The sequence below is a fragment of the Prinia subflava genome, chromosome 20 (genome assembly GCF_021018805.1).
Source record: "Prinia subflava isolate CZ2003 ecotype Zambia chromosome 20, Cam_Psub_1.2, whole genome shotgun sequence".
NCBI lineage: Eukaryota > Metazoa > Chordata > Aves > Passeriformes > Cisticolidae > Prinia > Prinia subflava.
This window is the reverse complement of record NC_086266.1, coordinates 5,123,742-5,147,793: the sequence shown is the minus strand read 5'-3', so window position 1 is coordinate 5,147,793 and position 24,052 is coordinate 5,123,742. Positions and strand designations below refer to the sequence as shown.

At 56.7% G+C, this 24,052-nt stretch overlaps 2 protein-coding genes across 4 annotated transcripts; one reads left to right on the top strand and one right to left on the bottom strand.

The window, feature by feature from the left end:
• The first annotated feature begins 3,016 nt into the window (after positions 1-3,016).
• RAB9B (RAB9B, member RAS oncogene family) lies at positions 3,017-8,738 on the top strand. 2 transcript variants are annotated; one of them, XM_063416772.1, is made up of 3 exons: positions 3,017-3,103; positions 4,602-4,654; positions 5,506-8,738. In XM_063416772.1, exon 3 carries the CDS (start codon positions 5,541-5,543, stop codon positions 6,144-6,146), a length of 606 nt encoding a protein of 201 aa, XP_063272842.1. In that variant the 5' UTR covers positions 3,017-3,103; positions 4,602-4,654; positions 5,506-5,540; the 3' UTR covers positions 6,147-8,738. The 2 variants fall into 2 exon arrangements, with proteins under 2 accessions (XP_063272842.1, XP_063272843.1); XM_063416773.1 differs by lacking the exons at positions 3,017-3,103; positions 4,602-4,654 and adding an exon at positions 4,662-4,920.
• A 4,234-nt stretch (positions 8,739-12,972) lies between these two features.
• Positions 12,973-19,979, bottom strand: PLP1 (proteolipid protein 1). 2 transcript variants are annotated; one of them, XM_063416783.1, is made up of 7 exons: positions 19,824-19,979; positions 17,442-17,628; positions 16,750-17,011; positions 15,779-15,947; positions 15,507-15,580; positions 15,330-15,395; positions 12,973-14,946 (listed from the first exon to the last, which is right to left on the bottom strand). In XM_063416783.1, exons 1-7 carry the CDS (start codon positions 19,825-19,827, stop codon positions 14,875-14,877), a joined length of 834 nt encoding a protein of 277 aa, XP_063272853.1. In that variant the 5' UTR covers positions 19,828-19,979; the 3' UTR covers positions 12,973-14,874. The 2 variants fall into 2 exon arrangements, with proteins under 2 accessions (XP_063272853.1, XP_063272854.1); XM_063416784.1 differs by having other exon boundaries at positions 16,855-17,011.
• Between the last annotated feature and the right edge of the window lie 4,073 nt (positions 19,980-24,052).

The window sequence follows — 24,052 nt, the reverse complement described above, 5'->3', positions numbered from 1 at the left end:
ATCTGTTCAGAGAAGAACTTGTGAACTGCTTAGGAAAGGGGACTAGCACAGGTGAAGGCATCCAGCACATGAGAGAATTAAATGGTGCTGAAGGTTGTTTACAGTGATCTAGACAATGATGAGGTCTCCAAAGATGCAGAGGGTGTTCTGTGCATACAGGCTGTGTGGAGGAAGGTGGTTCAGAGTGCCCCAGTGTCATTCTGGCAGCTCGGTAGCAATGTATTGTCCAGATATGAAAAGACCAGCTGTGAAGAAAATGCCTTCTTGTCTCCAGAACTTTGATTAAATGTCTGTTCCTCTTCATCCCTACAAGCCAGTGCCTTGGCTGTCAGGGGCACTCCAAGGAGTCAGTCCCCTCCTGCCCTGGTCAGAGGGAGAGTGAGCCCCAGATGCATGTGGTGTGCTCTGTTTCTTCTTGCCTGAACAGGGGAGGACAACAAGCAGTGGGATGGTGAATCCAGCTTTAGCAGAAAGCCCATGTGTGAGACGTGAGAGGGAAGAGAGTTATTAAGAGGAGGAGATTCCAAGAAGACTGCCAATATGACTGCTGTAGAGCCATAAGAAGGCAACCATCTTTCAGAGAACCACTAGGAATGCTTAAGCCCTACCTCCCAGAAAGCAGCTGGACATCACCTGCTGATGGGAAGTAGAGAATAAATCCTTTGCTTTCCTTAGCTTTTGCATGCAGCTTTTGCTTTGGTTTTATTAATCTACCTTTATCCTGACCCACAAGTTCTTTTCCATCTTACTTTCTCCCCACCCTATCCTGCTGAGGAAGGGCATGCTAGAGCAGCTCGGTGGGTAACTGGTGTCCACCACAGATGCCAAACAGGTTGTTGTCCAGCTCAGCAAGACAACCAGAGTGCACAGCCACTGCGAGCCAAACCAGACCAGGTACATCCCTGCTCAGGTGGGCAAGCGACTCCACCAGCTGCCAGCACGCACAGATTACCCTGGAGGTACACGGGGGCCCCTCAACACGAGCACGGTCAGCTGGGGTCACTGGCCATGTGGCGTCTTTGGCTGAGCTGCAGGATGTGCTGCCCTCCCTAAACCCTGCAGGCAGCATCCCCTGAGGATTAGGTGTCTGCCAGGCCTGACAGGGGTGATGCAGGAAGGCAGAGCACGGCACAGTGCTGAAGCAGAGCACCATGCCTCTGTTGCCTTGGCAGGGTCTGTTGTGGTGGGTCATTCATGTTCAGGATCAGGGCTTGCCCCTTACATGCTAGATCAGATCCCTAATCAATAAATACTGGCAAATAACAGGATTGAATGGCTGCCAGGCAAAGGGAACTTGGCTGGGGCAAGTGTGCCATGCTCAGAGGCTCACTCCAGCAATGCATGGTCCTGACAGAGCTGGCACAGGGATCTGGACGGGTTTGGAGGGATCTCCCAGTGGGTGTTGCAGGCTGTGTCTGCCGCTGGTAGCAGCAGCATCCTGCGCCTCTGCCCTGGTGCTGCTGTGTACAGTGATGCCCCAAATACACACCCTTGAGCTCCCACATTTTCCCTGGGCTGCCCTGGTCCCCTACTGTCAACAGCTTCGACCTTGGGCTCTTGTGCTGCCCACCCCCTCCTTGCCTCACTAGGCTTCCCTTGTTTCCCATCTCTTCTGACAGATCACTGAGGCCAGTATTAATATAATCCCTGGCTTAATTTAAATCCTCCTCCCATCTCATGCTTTCCCGGGGGGAGAAGGGAATTGATGCACTCTTGTGGCACCCACTCAGCCCTGGAGCTGATGCAGGATCCAGATGGCCAAAAGGCCTGGATATCCATACCAGGGGTCCCTGCTCTTCCCCCTCTGGAGAAGGTGTCCAAGGCATGTTGCAGCCTCAGTGAGATATGTCCCCAAGTTTCAAAGGTGTATCTTGGTGAGCACCTGGCACTATTAGAGGAAGAGTTGATGATGCCAACCACAGGGGAACAAACAAGTGGCTGCTGCTCACCAAAACCCCCCTGCAGCCACTTGGGGGTCTGGTTTACTCCTCCCTCTGCTCTCACTGTCTGGACAGGGCTGGCATGACCTTGCCACAATTTTCCCCTTCAGCTCTCTGTAGTGTTTATGTTAGTTGTTATTCCCCAAAAACCTCCTTAAAGACATTCTTGCTCCTGGTCCCGTGGGCAATTGTGAGGGTGGGGGAGTCGTGTTCTTTCGGGCAGCTGTCACTGAAGTGACCAAGTGGGGACAGGGGGACTGTGAGAGGAGTGACAGGGGCAGGCAGTGAGGGCAGTGACAGGGAAGGGCGCTGAGGGGCTGCGGTGCGACATGTGGGACTGTGAGGAGACAGAAGATCGGGGAGTGACAGGGACTGGCATTAAGGGACTGCAGCGGCCAGGGGACATGTGGGGACTGTGAGGAGAGTGACAGAGGGGACTGCGAGGGGAGTGCCGGGGGCGAGCAGTGCGGGGCTGCGGGCCACAGCGGGGACATGCAGGGACTGTGGAGGGCAGTGACGGGGGTACTGTGAGGGGCTGCGGGGGTGACATGCGGGACTGTTTAGGGGAGTACCAGGGCGGGAACTGAGGGCTTCGGGGCACAGGGGGACACTGAGGGGCCGGGATATCGAGGAGTGACAGGGCGGGCAGCGAGGGGGCACAGGTGGGGCTGTGAGGGGAGAGTGCGAGAGGCTGAGGAGGCACAGGGGGGACATGCGGGACCATGAGGGGGCTGAGGAGGCACAGGGGGGACATGCGGAACCATGAGGGGGCTGAGGAGGCACAGGGGGGACATGCGGAACCATGAGGGGGCTGAGGAGGCACAGGGGGGACACGCAGGACCGTGAGTGGCGGGGGACCGTGAAGGGAGTGGCGGAGGGACTGTGAGGGGGCGCAGGAGGCACAGGGGGCATATGCGGGACTGTAAGGGCAGTGGCGGGAGACCGTGAGGGGACGGAGGAGGCACAGGGGGGACATGCGGGACCCTGAGGGGGGTGTCCGTGAGGGGGGTGTCCGTGAGGGGCTGCGGGGCGGGTCCTGCCGCCGAGGGCGGGCCCTGCCGGCCGGCGGGAGGCGCGTGCGCGGCGCAGGCGCGGCGCTGAGCGGCACCTGCGCCCCGCGGGCCGGGCGGCGGCGGCGGCGGCCGGAGGGCGGTGAGGGCGAGGTAAGGGCGGGCCCGGCGCCGCCGCCCCCGACCTGGGCACCCGCGGAGGGGGGGCTGGAGAGCCGCCCCCTCATCCCGGCCCCTGCCGAGGGGGCCCCTCGCGGGTGTCGCTCCTCGGCTGCGGGCATCTCTCCGGTCGCTCCCGTGGGGCGGGATGGGACCCGCCGGAGGGTCTCGCCTCCGCCGAGCCGGGGCCTGGGGAGCAGGGGGGAGTCGGACCCGGCGTGCCCACGCCGCTGGTGGTACCTGCACACAGGTGCTGGCGCCTTGTGAGAGCGGGTTGGCCCTGCTGCAGTGGGGTGCAGTCTCCAGAATGGCTCGCAGCGGGGCCAGCGATGTCAAGGCTGTGTCGCGGCTGCCGGCAGCGTGCTGACCCGCAGGCTCTGGAGCAGCCCGACATAACCTATTAGCCATTTTAAAACGAGTCACTTGATAACGGAGCATTTCTAATCAGAAACTCTGCTTGGGGCTGATGGCCTGTGCCAGGAGGGGCTTTGGTGACAGTGACTGTCTTAAACATCCCTCAGGAAGGTTTGGGAAAGGAACAAGGGTATTGAACAGCTCACCTGCTCACGGGGCAGGACTTCCCCAAAGCCATGGGTCAGGGGGACCTGGGCTGCAGTTCCTGTTTCTGTCTCTTCTGACATTTGCATTTTGAGCTTTGCTTTAGAACTACTGAATCACACACTGTTCCTCAAATCGCCCATTAGGTTAGCTCAGCTGTGCTTGGTTTGAGGTGTTTCTGTGCAGGGAAGTGAAATTTGTGAGCCTTTAGTGCAGAAAGCACAGAAACTCACTTAAAGCAGAAGTTTCTGCTTTTGGCTTTGTGGTAAGCACTGTTTGAAAGGGCTGCAAAAAGAGCAGAATCAAGGTTGAACAGGGCCCCCCGAGGTTAAGGCAGAAAGCAGGGCTTGGCCTGGAAGGAGTAGGAGTGCTGATCTGAGCAGTGCCACACACTTGTGCTTCAATGGGCTGGAGATGTCATCACTAAGCAGCACTGCTCATCCCCACCCTTCCCAGGAATGTTGGTAGCAGGTGCAAGCAAGCTTCATATCTTTTCCTACAAGGGGGTTACCAGCTGGCTCACTTTCTTGGTTAGTAGATTCAGGTTCAATCCTCAAATCAAATGCCAGGGTGTGTGAGTAGGCAGGACAAGCAGATCACAGTTATCATCCCCTGTATTTAGGGGAGACACAGAGTGCACAGCCTGTGCTCTCACATCAGAGCTTCAGTTTGTTCTGTTCTTACCTGGGGTTCAGGTAAGAACATGCACATTGTACTGGCTCTGCCCTGGCCAAAAATGGGCTTTGTTCCATTTCACTCAGGGCGATGGAAACTCCTCAGTGCTCTGTTCTTGCTGTTTTACTCCAGCCATCAGTACTGCACGTGCAGGTTTCCTAGAGCTCTGCTGTTGTAGGTCCCTCCTCGATCAGCATCACAAACTGAAAGCCAACAGAGGCAGCTCTGGTAACCTTGATGACTGATGTTTGTTTTTTAGTGACTGTTACGCTGGAGGAAGGTGTTCCCTGGACAGTCCTGGAGACAGAGCAGGTACAGTACAACAGCCAAACAAACCTCTTACTCCATGTCAGGCCTTTACCTTAGCCTGCAGAGACTGGGAGGGGGAGGATGCCTTGGCACTTGGCCTTGAGGGTGCTGACTAAGGAACCTGTGGTGTCTGGGTTGTTGCAATGTGAACTTGCAGCTGAGCCTGAGCAAACTGGGCTGTGTCAGGCGTTGCCAGCAAAGAGCAGCTGGTGCCTGTGCCTGGGAAACCCCTTCCGAGCCGGGAGATCACGCGCAGCTCCGCTGGCAAGGTGAGTCAGCATCCTCAGGGTGATTAAGAACTGGCTTCACAAATTACTTGTATTGATGTTGGACCTGCACATCTATTGCATCCTTCCAGCAGAGCAAGTCAGAGAGGAGAAATCATTTAGCTGGTGGTGGTACAGTGGAAAGGAAGGCCTGGTGATGGCCACCCCTGGTGATTTTGCTGTTTCTGTGACAGCCTCATAGGATGCAGGCACGGAGAGATGTTTTAAGTAGTGATGATGTGTTTGGAAAAACTGGACAAGCTTTCTGATACAGAGTTTTCACCCAAAGTGGTGTAATTGATGCTAAAGTCTCAACAGTTGTTTTTACCTTGCACTTAAAGGGGTCATGTGCTGCATCCATTTGGGACCTGATGGAGGACTTGAGTGCCTGAAAGTTTGTCCAGTTCCCAGCTCTAAACTCTCTAATAAGAGAGATTAGGATAATAAGATCTCTCTAAAAAGAGACATCACCTCCTATACACAAAACTTCAGAAATGGGGATGGAAATACTATATTCTGTTCTCTGGGTGTCTTTCTGCAGAACCCACGACTCAAATGGCTGTTTTGTACTATCTCTGAACCCTGCAGATTGCTGTGGTACCCTGCCCCTCCGTCCTGCTGCAATGAGTGGGAAGTCCTTGCTCCTGAAGGTGATTCTCCTTGGAGATGGTGGAGTGGGGAAGAGCTCCCTCATGAATCGCTACGTCACCAACAAGTTTGACTCGCAGGCATTCCACACTATCGGGGTGGAGTTCTTGAACCGGGACCTGGAGGTGGACGGGCGTTTTGTGACCCTCCAGATTTGGGACACTGCGGGACAGGAGAGGTTCAAGAGCCTGCGGACGCCCTTTTACCGGGGAGCAGACTGCTGCCTGCTGACCTTCAGCGTGGATGACCGGCAGAGCTTTGAGAACCTCAGTAACTGGCAGAAGGAGTTTATCTATTATGCCGACGTGAAGGACCCTGAACACTTCCCATTTGTAGTGCTGGGCAACAAGATAGACAAACTGGAGAGACAGGTGAGCACAGAGGAGGCCCGGGCCTGGTGCATGGAGAACGGTAACTATCCGTACCTGGAGACTAGTGCCAAGGATGACACCAATGTAACGGTGGCCTTTGAGGAAGCCGTGCGGCAGGTGCTGGCGGTGGAGGAGCAGCTGGAGCACTGCATGCTGGGCCACACCATTGACCTCAACTCCAGCTCCAAGTCAGGCTCTTCCTGTTGTTGAGAGTGGCTGCTGCTCTGGGAGCGGCGCTCGAGCCGGCGGCTGGATCGGAACACGCCTGGGCAGCCCTGGGGCACTCTGAGGAGAGTGGCCACAAGGACAAGAGGTGGTTTGCTCACTGGGGAGCTGCAGCCTCACCATCTGAATCCTGCCTGGAGTTTTCAGGCACAGAGCATGTATCTGCAGGAGGGAGCTGTTAACAGAGCATGTGAGCATAGTCTTGCTTCCATCTCTGCAGGTTTAAGGGGCTGAGTTAAAGTCCTTTAAATTCCCTAAAGACAATAGGGATTTGTTCTGTACCAAGAACTGCCTGCAGAGCAAAGCTGAGAGCATCCTTTACACTGAAGTATTTTAGTCCTGAACTAAAAAAAAAACATTAGACCCACTCATGACCATACTGCCAAAGGAAATCCCACTCAGCGTACTGAACAAAACCTGTCGTAAAGACTCTGGCCCATGTGACTCTGAGAAAGCCAAATACTGGAGTGGCTGGGATGTGTGTCTGTTGTTTGGGATAAGTGTATTGTGTCCTGAGGCTGAATTATGATGAGAATTGTTAGAGCTCCAACCTGAAACAACATAGGAAGGGAGAGATGGGCTTGTGTTTGAATGTGACAGCTTTGTTACTTCATAGCTGCCTATTTCTGGCCTGTTTTTCCTCACCTCTAACTTTGTCTTGTGTGAGTGTTATTTTTTTGGAGAGACTGTCTGCTTGTTGTTTAATACATGTTTCCTTGTCTCTCGTGGAAGCTCAGCCTTGAAGCCCTGGGTGAAAAACACCAATGTGGACGCTCGCTGGGTCATGTCAAAGGGTTACTCAGGAGAGCTGGTTCAGAATTTCAGCTGGTTTCTGTCACAAGTAATCACTGTGTTCAGGTGATGTGCTCTAGCAGACCAGATGGCAGGTGGGTGGGCTGTCTCCTAGGTGTGCAGGTGGTTGGGGGGCTCATGTGTGGTCAGCTGTTAAACCCTCTGGCCTTCTGGCACCAGTGACCACTGTGCCTCACTTGCTGGCAGATCCATGCCTTCAGTTGCTCTAGCATGGACGTTCCCATCTGAATGCTGCAGCACAGAATCATTCACTGTTGTCAGGCACGGTGCTGCTGAGCACAGTTAGCTCATGCCATCATCCTGGCCCTTGATCCCTCGTGGGAAATCCAGGATGTTTTATCTGCAATTCCTCTGACAGACTGGTCAAGTGTCTGCTCAGTTAACTGCTGTGTTCAGCCCAGTGCGGAGAAAGCTGCACCACTTTTCTCAGTTTGAGGTGGCTGAAAAATGGGCATGGGGAGCCCAAGGACTTTGCTCCCATCTCCTTTCCTCTGCTAGGTGTTAGTCCCAGGCTGGCTGTGCAGCAGAGATGAGCTTGCTGGCTGCTGTCTTTGCCATTCAGACCTCGTGCCCTGCAGCCTCCCTGCAAGCATTTGACCAAAGCTGTGAGTGCCCACAGGCACGTAGGAGCCTGCCCCGAGCACTGCCCCGAGCACGTATCCGCTGGCTGCCGGCTGTGGTTCCCACTGGGATCAGCTGCTGGATGGTAAATTTTGTAGCTCAAATCAAGCAACCCTCCCTTAAGCTGTGCTTTAGAGCAGGGCAGTCTCTGCCCTGTGCTGGCAGCTTGTCCCCATCATGGCACAGTCTGAGCATGCAGAGCATGAGCATTCCCTCATTTCCTCTGGGGTAACACAGGGAGATCTTGTCCTTCTCTGCAGGGCAACCGTGTGTGGAAGGGACTGGAGTATTAATGCTTTAAGGGGATCTAATTTCTAAACAGGCCTGAACAGTTGTATTCATCTAGGCAGCTCTTGCAGTCTCTGGAAAAACAGGTCCCTTAAGGAGAAGGTTCTGCCTCTGTAGGTGAAAGAGATTTTTACAGAATGTTATTGTTACTGTTTATTTAACTGTGTCTGACCTCCTGAGGCCTCTAGATTTTTCTTCATTAGCGCTGCTTGATATTTCCTTCGAGATCCCAGGCTCAGTGACCTGTGGTTCCAGTTTCCATCCCTGAGCAGCCTCATTCCCTGGAGCTGGTTTGTGCAGGGGCTGAGGGTCAGAACAGCCTCAAGCCTCCGTGTGCTGCCCGGCCCTGCCTGGGGGCTGCTGAAGGTGGAACTGCCACTTCCCCGTGGCTCTCCAGGGGTCTGTGTGAGGACTGGCACCTCCTGTGGAAGAGGGCAGAGGTTCAGCGTGCCACAGTGCAGGAGGCACACGTGCAGCTGTTTGCAGCACCCTGTGTGTGTCAATGCTGGTAGCTAAAGCTCAAGAGCCTCGTTATGCACGTTACACAGCACCTTTTATTTCTAACAGACATTGGATCATTGACTTGTTTTATATTAAACCCCACCTATTAGGCTTACGTGTTTTTTTTTAAAAAAAAGGTAGATTATAATATATTTGAACTGTTTAATTTATTTTAAATGAAACGCACAACTCCCAAAGGAACCAGGATTTTGAATTCTGTTGCAAGTTCAGTGCCAACAGCCATCCCTTCCCCTGTGTCCACTCGTGCTGCTGCGGTTGTTGCTATTGCTACAGAACTGGAATTGTAAAACCAAGATTCTACCTTTATTTAAGCAAATAAAACATGGATGTATTCAAGTGAGTTTGGGGAGTGGCTGCCTTCTTGGTTTATCAATGTCCAGGTCACCCTTTGCTCTTCTGAGGGGTTAGTTACAGCATCTGGCAGGGAGAAGTCACTGAGGGATCAGAGGGATGTGCCTTCGTGTCCCTGCCTGGGCCAGGAACTGAAGGATCAGAACTCAACAGCTGAATCCAGTGACCAGTTTTGTCTTTTCAAGAGAATCAGAAAGCCGTTTCAGAGCAGAAATATTCCACATGACTTCCTTCTGTCACTACATCTTAAATTCTCAGCCTGGGCTCTCAGCAGCAAGTCCGGTACTTCCCTGAGACTTCTTGCAGTGATCTTGGAACTGGTTCCTGGGGCTCCAGGGGGTTTTAACCAGGCATGATTTTCCATAGGATGCTGAGAGGGAAATCAGCATATGGGGACTGTTCTCTTTTGCTGTCCTGCTAGGATGGCTGCTTATTTTGGGAGACTTTCTCTGTGTTTGCAGAGCCTGTGCCTGCTGTTTCTTTTGGCAAAACCTTTTAGTTTATTTTCCTCCCAGGTCGGCTTGCACTATCCATGATTGCAGGAGGCAGTGTAGGGTTTAAAGTCCTTGGAAACTGCATTTTAAATGTGGGCTGGAGTATCTGGGGTCCTCCAACATCTTACTTCAGCTGTTTCAAAAGGCAGCTGAAGACACAGGCTCCCAAGACTGGTGGGAGATGGCTCTGGCCTGGAAGTGTTGCAGGGTTTGGGTGAGGCTACCTCATGTCAGGAAGGGTCTGTCTGAAAGCACCAGGGCCTGCTGGCTCCCCTGGTGTGAGGTGTTTGTAAGGAAGTGCAGGCAGAGGCAGTGAGGCCATTCCCTCTTTGTCCACTTCCCCACTGTAAGCTGTGGCAGAGGACTCAGTAGATTTTGTCATGGGTTGGGGAGGAGAGGATGGATCCCTGAAGGGCAAAGGAGAGTTTCCAAAGGAAAGCAATGAGCTGCTTCTGTGTGGAACAGTTGCATATCCCAGTGTATTTGGAGAGGAGGAGGGGTGAGGAATGTCCTGATCCCATTCATCATCCTCTCCCATGGCCCTCTTGAGGGTTCTACTGCTGTGGGCCAGATAGTGCCCCTGAAAGGCTATGCAACTGCTTGGTGGTGGGCTGAGCAAGCTGGATTCTCCTCAAGAGCCACTTTCTGAGGAGCACCAGTGGCTGCAGATGCCCTGGGGCTGCTCTCTGGGTGACCGGGGTGTTCCCTGAGTGCAGCTCCACCTCAGCTCTGGGGCTGCTCCAAGGCAATAAACTGTGAGGAGATTAATGGGATCTCTGGCTGCAGCATATTCTTGTGTGAATTTGAGGTTGAGAAGAATGAATAAAGAGTTAAAAATGCCCCTTTAGGAGCCCCTGAACCCTACTCCAAGCTCCAGTTCCAAACAGGGGCCTGAGGACAGCTGGGGCACTGGCGTGTTCTCCTCTGGACTTCGGAGCACTCTGCACTGCCCAGGTGGGAGGTGATGGCAGCTGCATCAGCGGCTCTCTGAAGGCCACAGGTGAGTCAGAGTCCCTTGACTGGGAGATTGGGCTAATCTGTGAAATGGTGGATTATCTGCTGAGGTGATTGCTCATGCCAGAACAAACAGAGATGGACAGAGATATCCCCTGGCCCCAGTGCTTGCATGGCTGGTGCAGCAGCTCTTTCCTCCTGACTTCCTGGGGTCCTTTGGGGCTGATGCACGTGGCCATGTGCAGGAACAGGACTCCTGGCACAGGTTGCTCAGAGAAGCTGTGTTTGCCCCATCCCTGGAAGTGTTCAAATCCAGGCAGAATGGAGCTCTGAGCAACCTGGTCTAGTGGAAGCTGTCCCTGCCCATGGCAGGCGGTCAGAGCTGGATGATTGTTAAAGGCCCTTTGAACCCAGGCCATCCTGTGATTCTGTGACTTTCCACTTACTTTTCCCTCCTCATCATCAGACATCTCCCTGGCAGAGCTGGACTGTGCAGAGATGGAGAGAAAGCAGCTGGGTGCTTGATCAGATGCAGGTGAGGACTTGAGCCAGGGCAGGTGGGTGTCAGTGCCATGCCACGGCCCTGGCAGGCAGAGCTGCTTGCCAGGCATGGCTTTTGCAAAGCACACCTCTGTTAGTAGCCGCTGTGAAGAAAACTCCTAGCTGAAACCAGCACATCATCCTACACAGCCCTTCCAGGGCTGAGCCCGAATCCGTGCTAAGAGAAGTGAGCGGTTTGTGGTGTGTGCTGGTGGGCTCTGTGTGCTCCGGAGGCTCAGGGGAGGGGTCCCCAGGAAGCGCCGTCAGCCGGGGCCGGGCAGGGACCGGGGCTGCGGAGGGAACCGGGGCTCGCCGCCGCTTGCCTCGCTGCCCCAGGAGCCGCCGCTGCACCCGGTGGCCGCGGGGAGGAGCCGCAGGACCGGGGATGCGCACCCGGAGGATCGGGGATGCGGAGGCGGCCGGGAGCAGCATCAGCCCGGGGCCCTTCGCCCTTGGGGGCTGCCTGAGCGCAAGGCTGGGGACCCGTGGTCATCACCAACCCCTCTGGGTGCTGCCATCCCCTCCCCTGTCTTTTCCTCTCCCCAGGGCACGCAGGGCCGTCTCCCCGGGCGGCAGGGCACAGGATGGAGGGATGGGAGTCGCCTCGCCTTCTTGCCAGCAAGCCAGCCCGTGGGACTTGGTCCAGGGTCCCTTTCTCTGGTCCAGCCTCTGCGGGAGCAAAGTACAGCCCCATTTTAGCCTCTAGATAAGGGAAAACAGGTGATTGCACCGGGTCCCCTGCTTGGAGCTCTCCAGATGGGCCGGTTTACAGGGATGTTGTCTGGGATGAGGCAGAGCTTATTCGCTGTCTTTTCTCGGGCAGTTCCTGGAGGGCGCTGGGTGCCCAGGAAAGGAGCCGTGAGGGCAGGTCCCATGTCCCCAGGTGGGGTGACAGCGGGGCGTGGCCAAGGGCACACCTGCTGATGCTGCGTGTGTCCTTTGGCCCGAGGCACCCTGGCCTCGCTGGCTGCTCTCACACACCACCTCGCACTCGCTGTCCCCAGCACTCGCCCCGGCCGGGGGGGCACCAGTCTCTGCCAGGGGAAAGAGACGCTGTTTTGTTCCCCAGCTCGGTCCTGTTGTGCACACACAGGACCCTTTCAGCATGGGGAGAGGAGGGTGATGGCATCTGGGAACGCAGGGAACAAAGGGCCCCATTGATGCTGGCTGCAGCCCCATGGGTTTCTATCAGCCACAGCAAGGCCGAGCTGTGCCTCTGAGCTGGGGCAGCAGCAGTGGATGAGCTAAACCTCCCCTGGCCAGGCTGCACGGGCAACTTTGCTGCCTGTTCAGAGGGGACCGAAGCCAGAGAAGAGAGGGGGGAGTGGGATTTGGGCTAGAGTCCCATTTTGGAACAGTAGTGAAGGTCCCTCCGTGCCACTCATGGGCATGTGGCTGTGCCTGAAATCTGCTTTTCTGGGCAGACCTGTGGGGCTGGGAGCATCCCTCTGTGGCCTCACTCCCTGGAGGCCCTTGAGCACAGCTCCTGGGGAGATTTCCAGGAGAAACAATATTTGAATCAATAATTTTTGAACAGCTGCCATGGAAAGATGCACCTAAGGGTTTCTGGGGCAGACAGGCAGAAGCTGATGCCCTCCCACACACCAGCACTGTGCACACCATTAACAATTCTGCAGCAAATGGCACCAAGCAGCCACAGACAGGACATGCAGGGCTCTGTGACAGTCCAGTGTGCCCATGTGTCTCAACAAGACCATCCTGTCCCACACAGGGCTCTCTGCAAGCGAGAGAATCGCCCACCCTGCATGGCTCTGGACATGTTCATCCCACACATGCTGCCTCAGTGCCAGCCAGCTTGGCTTGAGATGCCCTGTTAGTTTTGTTGTGGTTTTGTTGTGCTACATGACGAGACACAGCAGAGGCTGTCAGGACGTGGGCCGAGTGTTAAAGGGCAGCATCACCACCAAACACAAGCAAGCAGCTGCTACAAGACCCCAGCTTTTCTCAGGGTGGCTGGAGGAGAAATAAGAGGTTTTAAGGGCCCCCCCGAGCAGGGAACAATGATTTTGGAATCAGAGTTATGAACCTCGTGGCTGGAGTGGGCAGAGCCCTGCAGGGTCTGCTGGCCCACACATGGGTCAGCAAGTGCTGAGACCTTCTCCTCTGCAACCTCCCTTTCCCTGGACAGCCTCCCCTTTATTTTTCTTATTGGGGGTGGGAGGTGGGAAAGCCAGCACCACAAACGGACAGGGAGACGTACATCTTGTTCAGAATGTTCTTAATTTTAATGTATTTTCTTTAATTTTTATAAAATACATCTTGTAAGATAAGTCTCTAAAAACTTGCTCCATTTTATTGCTGGTTAACAAGTTGAAATTCTAGATCAGAAATGAAGGAAACACTTTCAGTTGATTAACTCTTTTTGCGTGTGTGTGTGTGTACGTCTGTGTGCGTGTGTGGGGTCTGGGGACAAGGGTGGGAAGGAGGACCTGGTTATTTTTTGTTAAATGGATATGTAAAAAAACCCCAGCAAACCCCCAAGAGAGATAGCATTGATGTGAATTTCCAGATCTGGACTGGTTTCTCCCAACCCTGCCACCCCTCCTGGCATCTCCCCCCATCCCCATCCCGTGTGCGTTGGTAGCCTGGCCAACCTATTTCAGCATTCCTGGAGGCAAGGATCCTTCAAATGCACTGCTCAGCAGATCTGCCTCCTTATCCTTGCCCCTGCTGAAACCAGCACTAAAAAATATATATAACAATAATACAGACATGAAAAAGAAAAAAGAAATCCATGCAAGATGGAGCTACAGTCTGCCACTGAAAGTAGTTTCTCCAATAAATAAACACAAAGATTAGCTTTAGGGAGAGCAAAACAAATCACCAGTTGTCAGGGAGGAGTGCAAACAGCACTTCTGCAGGTCTGGCTGGACCCATGCTACCCAGCCAGGGGGCTTTCCTCCAGCTGGAGAACAGTCATGGAGAGGTCTCCACCCAACCCCTCACCCCCCTGCTCCTCTCCATGGGAAAAGACTGGCACCAGAAAGGATCTGGATTGCAGAGACAGGCTGTGTTTGCACCCTGTGACCCCCAAACCACCACCTTTCCTTCCCTCCTCAGTTCCTTCCTGGGTTTCACCTGGAAGCGAGATGCTGCCCGTCCCTCCCACCCTGACAGGCACAAGACAGCTGTCCTGACTTGCAGGAAAAAACAGTGAGGGGACGAGGGGGACAGAAGGAGGGGGAGTTACATTGGACAAAGGGGAGAAGTGAGCTGAGCTCTCCAGTGCAGCACAGGTTAGAGAAGCAGACATCACCCCAGAGAAGAGCACCATTGTGAAGGGCACTGGCAGGGCAGGCAAGGCACGCGGTCCCGAGGGTTATCCCCTGCCTACGGAGGGATGGCTCTGGCTTTATGTTCCCAGGGCTTGGTGCAGATGTGTCCCCCCCTCAGTCAAACCTATTTGCTGCCTCTCTGCTGCCTGGAGGGTAAAGCCAAGAGTCCCCCTTGTCTACAGAGACACCAAACTCCTTTAGGCTTTAATAGGGGCAGCTGGGTTAGGGCTTTATCAGCATTGGGAGCAGCACTCTCTTCTCCACACTGGGAAGATCCTTGCCCTGAACTCCCTTTGCCGTGGCTGCAGCAGGTGATATAGGTTAAATTCATCTTTCTCTGCTAAGGGAAAAAAATCCTTCTCTTATTCTCCATCCATGGGTGGTGACAGCAGACAGCTCCAGGAGAGTCTCTAGCAATGGTACCAGGACTGGGCCAACTTCCTTTTCTCTCTAGGTAGCCTCCTGCTACTCACGGAGCAACCTACATGGATTTCTTCCTCCCAGGAGCTCGAAGGCCTTTGCTCATCCCTAGGCAACATTGGGACACTGGAATAACGTCCCTCCTCTTCTCTGGCTGGTTTTGATGGGCTTGGCTCTAGAGCAAACCAGTTACGGATGAGCAACGAGAGAAAAGTGCATGAAGAGGCGTCCATTGGTGGGAAGCTCTCCTTCCTGGTCACGCTCAGCACAATGGATGAGAGGGAGGAAGAGGAGGGGAGTCATCAGCGAAGGCAGAGTTAACGCAGGAGACCTGGTGTCAGGTGGCTGCAGTGTTAAAGCCTCGGGGTTAGACAAAAGAAGGGCGTTTGGTCTGGCTGGGCTCCGCCACGCCGGCTAGAACTTGGTGCCTCGGCCCATCAGCCTGAGGACTGCGAAGTTGTAGGTGGTGGCGATGATGAAGGTGACCTGTGGGTAGGAAAAGAGTGAGCCAGGGGGCAGCCCCCAGCCCCACACCCCAACAGAGCAGTGCCCTGCAGAGCCCCACAGCCCCGCTGCACCACCGGGACACCGCAGTGTCGTGTCCCTGGAGTAAAGCAAGAGGAGAGGCGGGCAAAGGCAGGGGACTCAGTAATGCAGGGCCTCTCCCTGGCAGTCTCCTAAAGCCTCTCCAGATCCCCTCCTGCAGCCACCTCTGCCTTATGGCCTGGATTCACCATCTGCACTTACGTGCCAGAAAATGACACGAGCACAGGCTCTGTCCCATCCATGCCCACCACCTTCGCTGTCCTTTTCCCCCACATCTTTGCCAGGCGGAGAAGAACGGCTGGGCAGGGGGAGCACTGACTCACCAGTGAGACCAGCGTGGCAGCTGCCCCCACGAAGGCTGCGATGAAGAGGTGGAAAGTCATCTGGAACTGCAAGGGAAGAGGAGGGTGAGCTCACAGGGTCCCAAGTGCTGCCTGGGGAGGCCAGAGTCAAGGTGTCCCCCTGAGGGGAGCACACATAAAGTGGCAGGAGTTACTCACCTCGCTGGTCTTGCAGATGGAGAGCAGGTTGGAGCCACACACCTTGCCAGGGAAAGCATTCCAGGGCAGGATACCTGTGGAGATGTGGGAGCCAGGTGAGCAGGGCACGGCTGACAGCTGAATTCCTCGCTTATCTCCCTGCAGCCACCCATCAAACAACCCCCAGCATTTCAGGGCTCTTCAGCACTTGCCCTGCTTTATCCCACCCAACATGCCTGGCCCCTGACCCCATCCCCTCTCCTCTGCCCTGAGGGGGTGAACCCAGCACTCACCGTACATCCTGGCATCTGCACACAGGGTGCCAATGCTGGCCGAGGTCTTGGTGGGGTTGCCAATGGACTGGCAGGTGGTCCAAGTGTTAAAATAGATGTAGACAGGCACGGCGGAGCAGGCGAACACCAGGAGCCAGATGATGGTCAGGACGTAGGTAATGCCCACAAACTGCAAGGGGCAGGACAAACCCGGGCAGGGCCGTGGTTACCGAGTGGCCAAGGACACGGACAGGGGAGCGCGAGGTTCCCCAGGCAGGGGAGGGCATGGGGCAGGGAGGGGACTGCGATGCTGCCTGCACCCAGCTCTGCACCACCTGCCAGAGCCAGCGTGTCCCCAGGCAGGCAGCACAGCACAGCAGCCCAAGCTGGGGGCTCCTGCAGCTCGCAGGGCCAGTGCCAGCCCCAGATTCACGCCCGGCAGTGTGTGCAAGGGGGTGACCAGCAGCAGGATGGCTGCCACTTTTGGGGGTGGATAACCGTGGCCACGGCCAAGCAGGGTTTGGTCTCTGCAGGAGGGCAGCTGCAAAAGCTGCCTTGGCTTGTCAATGCATCTCTCCTGCCCTCCCTCCATGGTGCCACCCCAACCAGCCCCCGAGGGAACCACAGCCATGCCCCTCTGCCTCCCAGGCCACAGGACCCCTTTGCCAGCACTTTGTCGTGGTTCCCAAGCCCAGTGGAGTGGACGACCCCAGGGGTACCGGGTGCCATTGAGCTCTGAGCTGCCAGCACTGCAGGGATGCTCTGATTCCCCCTGCTGATGTTTAAACATGAAGCAGTTTCATTAAGCGGAGCCATTTGCACTGCTTTAGCCCTCAGGAAACACGGCAGGCCTGGGGCAGGACAGCAGGGCTGTGCTTCCCTTTGGGACACCCCCAAACCCGGACGGCCGCAGCCTCCTGCCCTCTGGCCACGCCGAGCGTGGCGAACCCGCTGGGGCGCGCGAAGGGGTCACAAACCCCGGTTAAGATCACCTTGTCAGGATGTCCTAGCCACTTTCCCAAACAATGACACACCCGCTGCCACGAGTGCGCTCGCTGGGGGCCTCGCGCTCCCCTCCCTTTCGGGCCCCCAGTTACCGTTGCGCTCAGGCCCTTGCCGCAGATGGTGGTCCTGTAGTCCCCAAAGATTTGCCGGACGGCACCAGTGGTGTAGAAGCCTTCGGCCAACAGCAGGGCTCCATAGAGGAAGAAGAAGGCAGCTGTGCCATAGATGAAGTACTGAAAGCCGTGGATGCTGCAGGGGAGAGGAGTGGGCAGGGAGGCTCAGGTGCTGGGGTGGTGCTGGAGAGCTCAGCCCTGTGTGGGGCAGCCTGGCCACTGCCACTTTCCCTCCCCGCGCTGCCCCAAGGGGACCAAAACAGAGGGTGAAGCCACAAGAAGAGCAAGCTGGGGCAAAGCTGAGGTGAGCAAGGCTGCCATGACCCCCCCACATCCTCCATACCTACCCAGTGCACAGGTCCAGCTCTACCCAGGACAAGGGTCAGATAAAAACTGGTGTGAAATGAAAACAAGCAGCCACTTGGACCCTGCCATGGGCAAAGGCAGCTTGGGCTCTCCCTGGTGCCCGGGTGAGAGCCTGGCCCTGGCCAGCCCAGCCAGACACTTCAGCCTGGCACAGAGCAGGATAGAGCTGTGAGAGGGGTGCTCTGCAGCACGATACTTACACATCAATGAGAAATTCATAGTCCTGGTAGTTTTTGGAGAAGTAGGTCTCGATGAGCTGCTCGGTGCCTGTGAGGGCTTCGTGCCCACAGCCACAAAACAGCGCTACCCCAAAGAAGCACAGGCCAGTGGCAACCAAGGAAGCAAAGGGTGCCCCAATGAGACATCTGGCACAGCACTCAAGTAAACCTATGGAGAAAAGAGGTGAGGTGGGACCGTTCTCCTGGGACAGGGATTGCTTGGAGCCCACAGCTCAGGAGAACCAGTGCAGTGGGAAAAAGGTGCCTGGCAGGAGGAGGGAAACAGGTTGAAGGAAAACCCCAGAAATGACCCATTGCAGTTCTGTAGAGCCAAACCCACCACCTCCACTGAGAGCTCTCTAAGCAGCTCAGGAGCCCACCCAGGATGGTGGCAGAGTGGGGCACAGGGGCTGTGAGGAGCTGAGGCGAGCCAGCCATGCTGACCCGTGACAAACAAATGGAAATAGAGCGTGATGTAGCGTAATGCCAGTGGGACCTGGCAAAACGAGCTGCTAATGGGCTCCCCACTGCCACCACAGCCCGGCAGCCACGCCAGCTGCCTGCAGTTTAATTTTGCCATCGAAGATGGAGGGAAACCCAGCACCTCCACAGAGACAAACCCCAGGGAAGTTCCAGCAAGGTGACACTGCTTGGGGCAGCACAGCAGGAGCCAGCACACACAACGAGCACTCTGGACTTCCAGGTGGCACCCTGGGCACTTGTGCCTTGCCTGGCACCCCTCAGGCAGCTCGGGCTGCAGCCGCCCCTTTATGTAGGCAGATGTGCTTGTAGGAAGGAGCCGTGTTAGTTCCACAAATGACAGCACTTGTGTAATAGGTTTGGTCCTCCAGGACCCGTGCGTGGGCAGGGAAAGCAAGGACACGCAGCAGTGTGCTGCTTGCAGTGCCTAAATGCTGGGTTTTTTCAGCAGCGAGGCCATGGGCACCTGCTCCTTCTGCACGTCAGGGCTCTAACACGCAGGAGTGTTGGCTCAGTTTCCCAGTGGGCTGGGTTTGGAGGTGCCCAGCCAGCTGCTCTCCTGCCTGCTTTGGGGGCAGACAGCCAGGTGGGTTTGCACCCACCTGCACTTGGCTCCAGTTAAGCTGTGACAAGCTGCCACCCTGGCTGTGTGACACCTGAGCACAGGGAAGCTGCTCCCCTTCCCCAGGATGTGGGCTCTGGCACCCCACTGCCCAGGGCACAGTGGCTGCCTGGGCACATCCCATCTGTGCACAGAATTTCTGCCTTGAATGCCAAAAAGGCACCCACACCAAACCCACGCTCCCTCCACAAACCCCACAGCGCTTATCTCCTCCCCAAGAGGACAAGAGAGCCGTGGGGTCCTGGCCAGCTCTCCCCTCCCCACTGGGAGCAAGGGTGTGCAGTGGCACTGAGGACAATGGGGAATTGTCCTGGCACTGCCACCCCAGTGGCTGCCCCCTGCCAAGAGCAAACAGGGAACAAAGGCAGCGCTATAGGGGAGTGCTGGGACCCCTCCCTCTTGTTTGCCTTGGACGCAGCAGATCCAGGGGGGGCCCCGTTCATCCTGGCCAGCACCGCTCCTGACCTCGCTGGGACCCACAGGGACCAAAGCTGCTTCTTCTGGTTTTGTTTTTGGCCACCTGGAGGTGCCCAGGCTGGGGCAGTGAACAGCTCCATTCCCAGGGGACTGCTGCGAGTCCTGGGATGCGACAGGGCCTGGCAGGCTCCCTGCCACAGCCCCTCTGCTTCGGGAAGCTGCAGTGGGGGAGCCTGGGGAGGGGAAAGGAGGGGAGAAAGAGCCCTTGTGCCACACAATCCTGAGCCTTGTACCCAGGCTCCGCTGCTGCCAGCACCAAACAACGTGCTGCAGACAGGAGGAGGAAACAGGGAGCCAGCAGCACGAGGCACCCCCAGGAACAGAGCACCCCCAGGAACAGAGCACCCCTGGTACCCCAAGGGCACACTGGTGAGTGTTAGCTCTGCTGTATCAGCAGGGAAACTGAGGCACCAGCTGTGCCTCTGTTTTCCCAAGGCTGCTGGCATACAAGTGGCACGAGCATTGCCAGGCTCAGTGCCCTGCCCGGACAGAGCAGCTCCTGCCAGCTCCAGGAGGAGCTCTCATCTCTCCATGGGTGAGGGCTCAGGTGGGACAGGCTGTGGGGATGGCACCTGCCCCCACAAAGAGCCCACGAGTGCACAGGGACAGAAAACTGCCCTGAGAAAGGAAACGTCCTCCTTGCCATGCCAAGGCATCCTCCCCCCGGGGTTACCAGGACCCCACCGGTGCCAGAGGAAAGTTTCAGCAGGCTGTGCTCTGGGATAAGGTGCCCAGGTGGGATAAGGAGCAGCAGCAGGTGGCCCCCACCCTCCCCTCATACTCACCCATGGTGCTGGACTTGGTCAAGCGCCCCGGCCGCCTGCTCTGCTGCTCTGCTGCTGTGTGGAGCCCTCCCCTGCCAGGCGGTCCCACGCCCTGGATTTCCCCCTCTGGGTGCCCGCCCGGCCCTCCAGCAAAGAAAAGGGCTCTCTGAGTGCCAGCCACCCCCCTTAAAGGCAGCGGGCCCGCCCTCCCCCGGCCCCCCCAGCACCCCTTGGCTGCCAGCTCCGGGGTGCCCGGCCAGGACAGCGCTGCCCGATGGCCACACTCGGTGCTCTTGGGGTAAAAGGCTCTTGCACAAGTAAGAGAGAGGTCTGGGGCCAGGGGAAGGGGTTGTCCCCCCTCATTGGTGGCTCTAGGGACATCCCCCAGGCCCACCAGGCTGTGTTTGTCCAAGCTGTTCACTGTGGGAGTGTGGCCCTGTGGGACAGCAGTGGTGTCCCCCTGTCACCTCCCTCATTCCCAGCATCTGGCAGCAAAGGAGTCCCCCATCCCAGGGACCTGCTTTCAGCACTGGGGGCTCCAAACTGGAAGCTTTCCCCCTTTTGATGGGAACCTTGCAGCAACTGTCCCCAGCCCCATGGGGCAATGGCCTTCTGGTGGGGACACTCGTGGGTCCTCATGGCCTCAGGGCTGCAGCAGGCGCAGCCTGGTCCCTTGGGTGCCCCATGCCCTGTGGGTGCCACAGTTCCCATGGGTGCCCCTGGCCCCCTGCAGCTGTGGAGGCAGCACAGGGCCAAGGGAGCCTGCAGAGGGCAACCAGCCCCTTCCCGGCAGGCACAGGGTGGACAAAGCCCTGCTGTGTCCCTCAATGTCCCACTGTGTGCCAGGCAGCGAGGTGGCAGGGCCTGGCTGTCCCTGGGCTCGGGGACACTGCTGGGCTGGGGAGCCTCTGGGCTGTGGCAGGCTGGGACCAGGGTGGGCCACTCTGTGGGGACCCTGTCCCCTCCCCACCAACCCAAAAAGCCACCCCTTGGCTTGCCCACAGTTGGGCTGGGGGGAAACAGCACCTGGTCATCTGTGTGAATGCTGCCAGGGCTCTGTGGTGCACCCCAGGACAGCAGGGCACAGCCCCTGGCCCCACAGCACCGCTCCCTGCCTCAGTTTCCCACTGCAAGGCAGGATGGCAGAGTGGGGCAGTGGCACCAGTGACACCAGTGTGACACCAGTGACAGCCAGGTGTGGAATGGGAGGGGACAACAGAGCAGACAGAGCCTCTGCCACCACTGTGGCAACTCCCTTACCTCCCAAGGTGGCCCCCAGGTTGCCTGGCAGTGATGTCACCTGGCCGTGACCCCCTCAAAATGGCCATGGGAAGGTGACAGACTTGCTACACCCTTTGGAAATTACCAGAACCCCTCCAGCCACTGGAAACCAGCAGAGCCCTGCCTGCATCCCAGGGAAGCCCAGAGGGAACCCCAGCCACTAGGAGGAAAAAGTATTACATAAGAAGTCCCCCATAAATAAAACATATAAAATGCAACATAACAGGAAAATAAAAAAATACGACATGGGGCAAAAACATACTAGCCCCTCTTTTTGTTTCCACAGAGATGCCAGGCTTGCTGACTCTGCCATTTCTGAGCACTCTGGAGGGAAGTGGGAGTTTTACCTCACTGAGCACGAGGTGAGCAGCTCGGAGGGACTGTGACTTCTGCACAAATTGGCTTAAAATCCTTGGCTGTTGGGCACTTCTTGTCAGCAAATGGATGCGAAGGAAACCCCCTGGCCTTGTCATTAGTGCCAGTGGGGTCCAGCCACCACCTCCTGTCCGTGCTGGATGCTCCAGAGCAGGGCTGCAAGGCAGGGAAAAGGGAGAAATCCCCTCCCTGGATTTCTACAGCTTGAGGGAGAAGAAAATGTGCAGGAAAGTGTTTGGAGCTGCCTTTCCCGTGGCAGCTTGGAGGGTGCCCTGCCCCAAGCAGCCGGGTGGGCATCCCACAGCCCACCCCAAACGCTGCCCCGTGCCTGCACTGCCAGAGCCCCGGGGGCACCTGTGGCCGTGGGGATGTTGGAAAGCCAAGTGAATTGATTTACAGCCCCACAGGGGCTGCACTCCCTGCACTCCTCATTTTCTGCACTCCCCCGGGCTTGGGGCTGGGCTTTCAAAGATGCAAAATCAGCGGCCAAAATCTGTGTGTGCTGACCCTGCAAAGCACAGCCAGCCCCTCCACTCTGCTCCCAAAAATGCAGGCACACCCCGAGAGGCACCAGCAGTGGCATCCCTCTCCCTTTGCACCTGAGTTGGAGAGTTTGTGAGAGTCTCTGCTGCAAAGCCACACTTCTGCATGCTCAGAGCAATCCTGCAGCTCAGCCCCTCCCGGGATGAGACCTCAGGGGGCTGCAGGGAGCCTGCCAGCCCCCAAATCAAAGTTCTCTTGTTGGCTCTCCCCTGCCAGAGAAAACACTGCTGCTTCTGGGGTGGGGAAGGGAGGACGCATCCCTGTGCGCCAGCCAGGAGGGGAACACGCCAGGCTGGTAAAAATAAACATGCTTATAAATCAATATGGATCACCTTGCAATTTGTTCTGACCCCTGGGCAGGGACCAATTACATCCAAAACCGCCCACACCCCCCTGGGGAAATGAAGGGCTCGGAGCCCTCATTAGCAGAGCCTGGGGCTGCCACACTTTGCCCCTTGGGAGGTGTGCTGGGAGCTGACAGGGGCAAGGCTTGGAGGGGGTTTTCCCTCCCCAGCCACCCACAATCTGCACTGAGATGCTGCAAAGGGCTGCACCAAAATGAAGGATTTGGATGGGCACACACACATCTCTAAACATGCTAGTGGAAAGGACCCTCTGGAATTTTTGTGGGTTTTTCTCTTTGCAGCTGCAGCTCAGACTCAGATTTCCTCTGGGTCAAGGGGAAAGGAGCTTGGGGCTGGGGGGACAAGCAAGGGACATCAGTGGCAAAGGGACAGCCACGCAGGCACCACTGGTTGATGCCACTCCACTACTTCAGGCAAAGAAGTGAGATGGAAAAGCAAGCAGCAGCACGTGGGGCAGAGAACCAAAGCACCCTCCCTGTCCCTGTCTCTATGTGCAGCCACCTCCTCCACGATCACCACAGACTGTCACACTTGTCCCATCACCCTGATGGCACAGGACAGCTCCCTGCTTGTCCTACCCCTCCCAGCACAGGCTGGGCGTGCAGGCAGCCCTCCCTGGCGTGAGGCAGGAGGCAGCAGGGAGGCCAGCTGGGAGAAGGAGGTTTCCTGCGGTCTCACGAAGGATTTGTATTCCCTGCTAATTGATTTCTTTGCTTACAGCCCCACAGGGGCTGCACTCCCTGCACTCCTCATTTTCTGCACTCCCCTGGGCTTGGGGCTGGGCTTTCAAAGATGCACAGCGGCCAAAATCTGTGTGTGCTGACCCTGCAAAGCACAGCCAGCCCCTCCACTCTGCTCCCCAAAAATGCAGGCACAGCCCTGGGTACCCCCGAGAGGCGCCAGTGCAGTGCCCTTATCCATTATACATCTGCCAGCAGGAGAAGCCCCAGCGCATCCTGTCACAGCTGAGAACCTTGCTGCTATTTTTAGCCACTCCCTTCCCCGGTCAGGATGAATTTCTTGTCATCTGCTGCCGATTTTACCTCTCCTTTTCACCCACCCCCCCTGCTCCTCCTCGCCCACCAGCAAGGTGAGACCCCCCCAGCCAGGGAGCCCGAGTAGCAGGGATTTTTCCAGCTGTGCAAAAACTCCTGTTTTTCCCAGGTGGCCCTGACCAAAGCAGGAGGAGAGAGTGGCCGTGGGCAGGCTGTGGTGGCTCCAGCAGCATCTGTCCAGCTGCCTCCCCCCGGGATGCCAAGGGCTCCCTGCAGAGCCAGCCCCGCTCCCGCTGCCCGAGCCTGGCTGTCCTCGCTGTCCTATTTGTATTCCCGGGTTGCTCCAAGGCTGCAAAACGTGCTAATAAAAATTAAATTTAAAAAAAGGAGAAGAAGCAGCTGGTAGAGGCTCTCAGAGGACAGGGGAGGCGTGCTGAAGGACAGACAGACAGGCCAGTGTTGCAGGATGACAGAGGAAGGGCAGGGGCTGCTCAGGAGAGAGGCTAAAACCTTTTCAGACTAAAACCCTTGTGAGGCTAAAACTCTTGTGAGGCTCAGCAAGGGCTGGGCAGAGGGTGCCAGTCCTGGCTGTGGGACCCTGCACCCTGAGCCCCCCAGGGATGCTCTGGGGCTCTCAGCACCCTCCCCAGCAAGCAGGGTTGCAGGCAGTGCAGGATAACCCGGGACAGAG

Coding starts and splice junctions, on each gene's coding strand:
- RAB9B (XM_063416772.1), top strand. CDS start 5,541: ATGAGTGGGAAGTCCTTGCTCCTGAAGGTGATTCTCCTTGGAGATGGT.
- PLP1 (XM_063416783.1), bottom strand. Junction 17,012..17,441: donor TATGAATTTCTCATTGATGT/GTAAGTATCGTG, acceptor TCTCCCCTGCAG/CATCCACGGCTTTCAGTACT. Junction 15,948..16,749: donor GGCTAGGACATCCTGACAAG/GTGATCTTAACC, acceptor TGCCCCTTGCAG/TTTGTGGGCATTACCTACGT.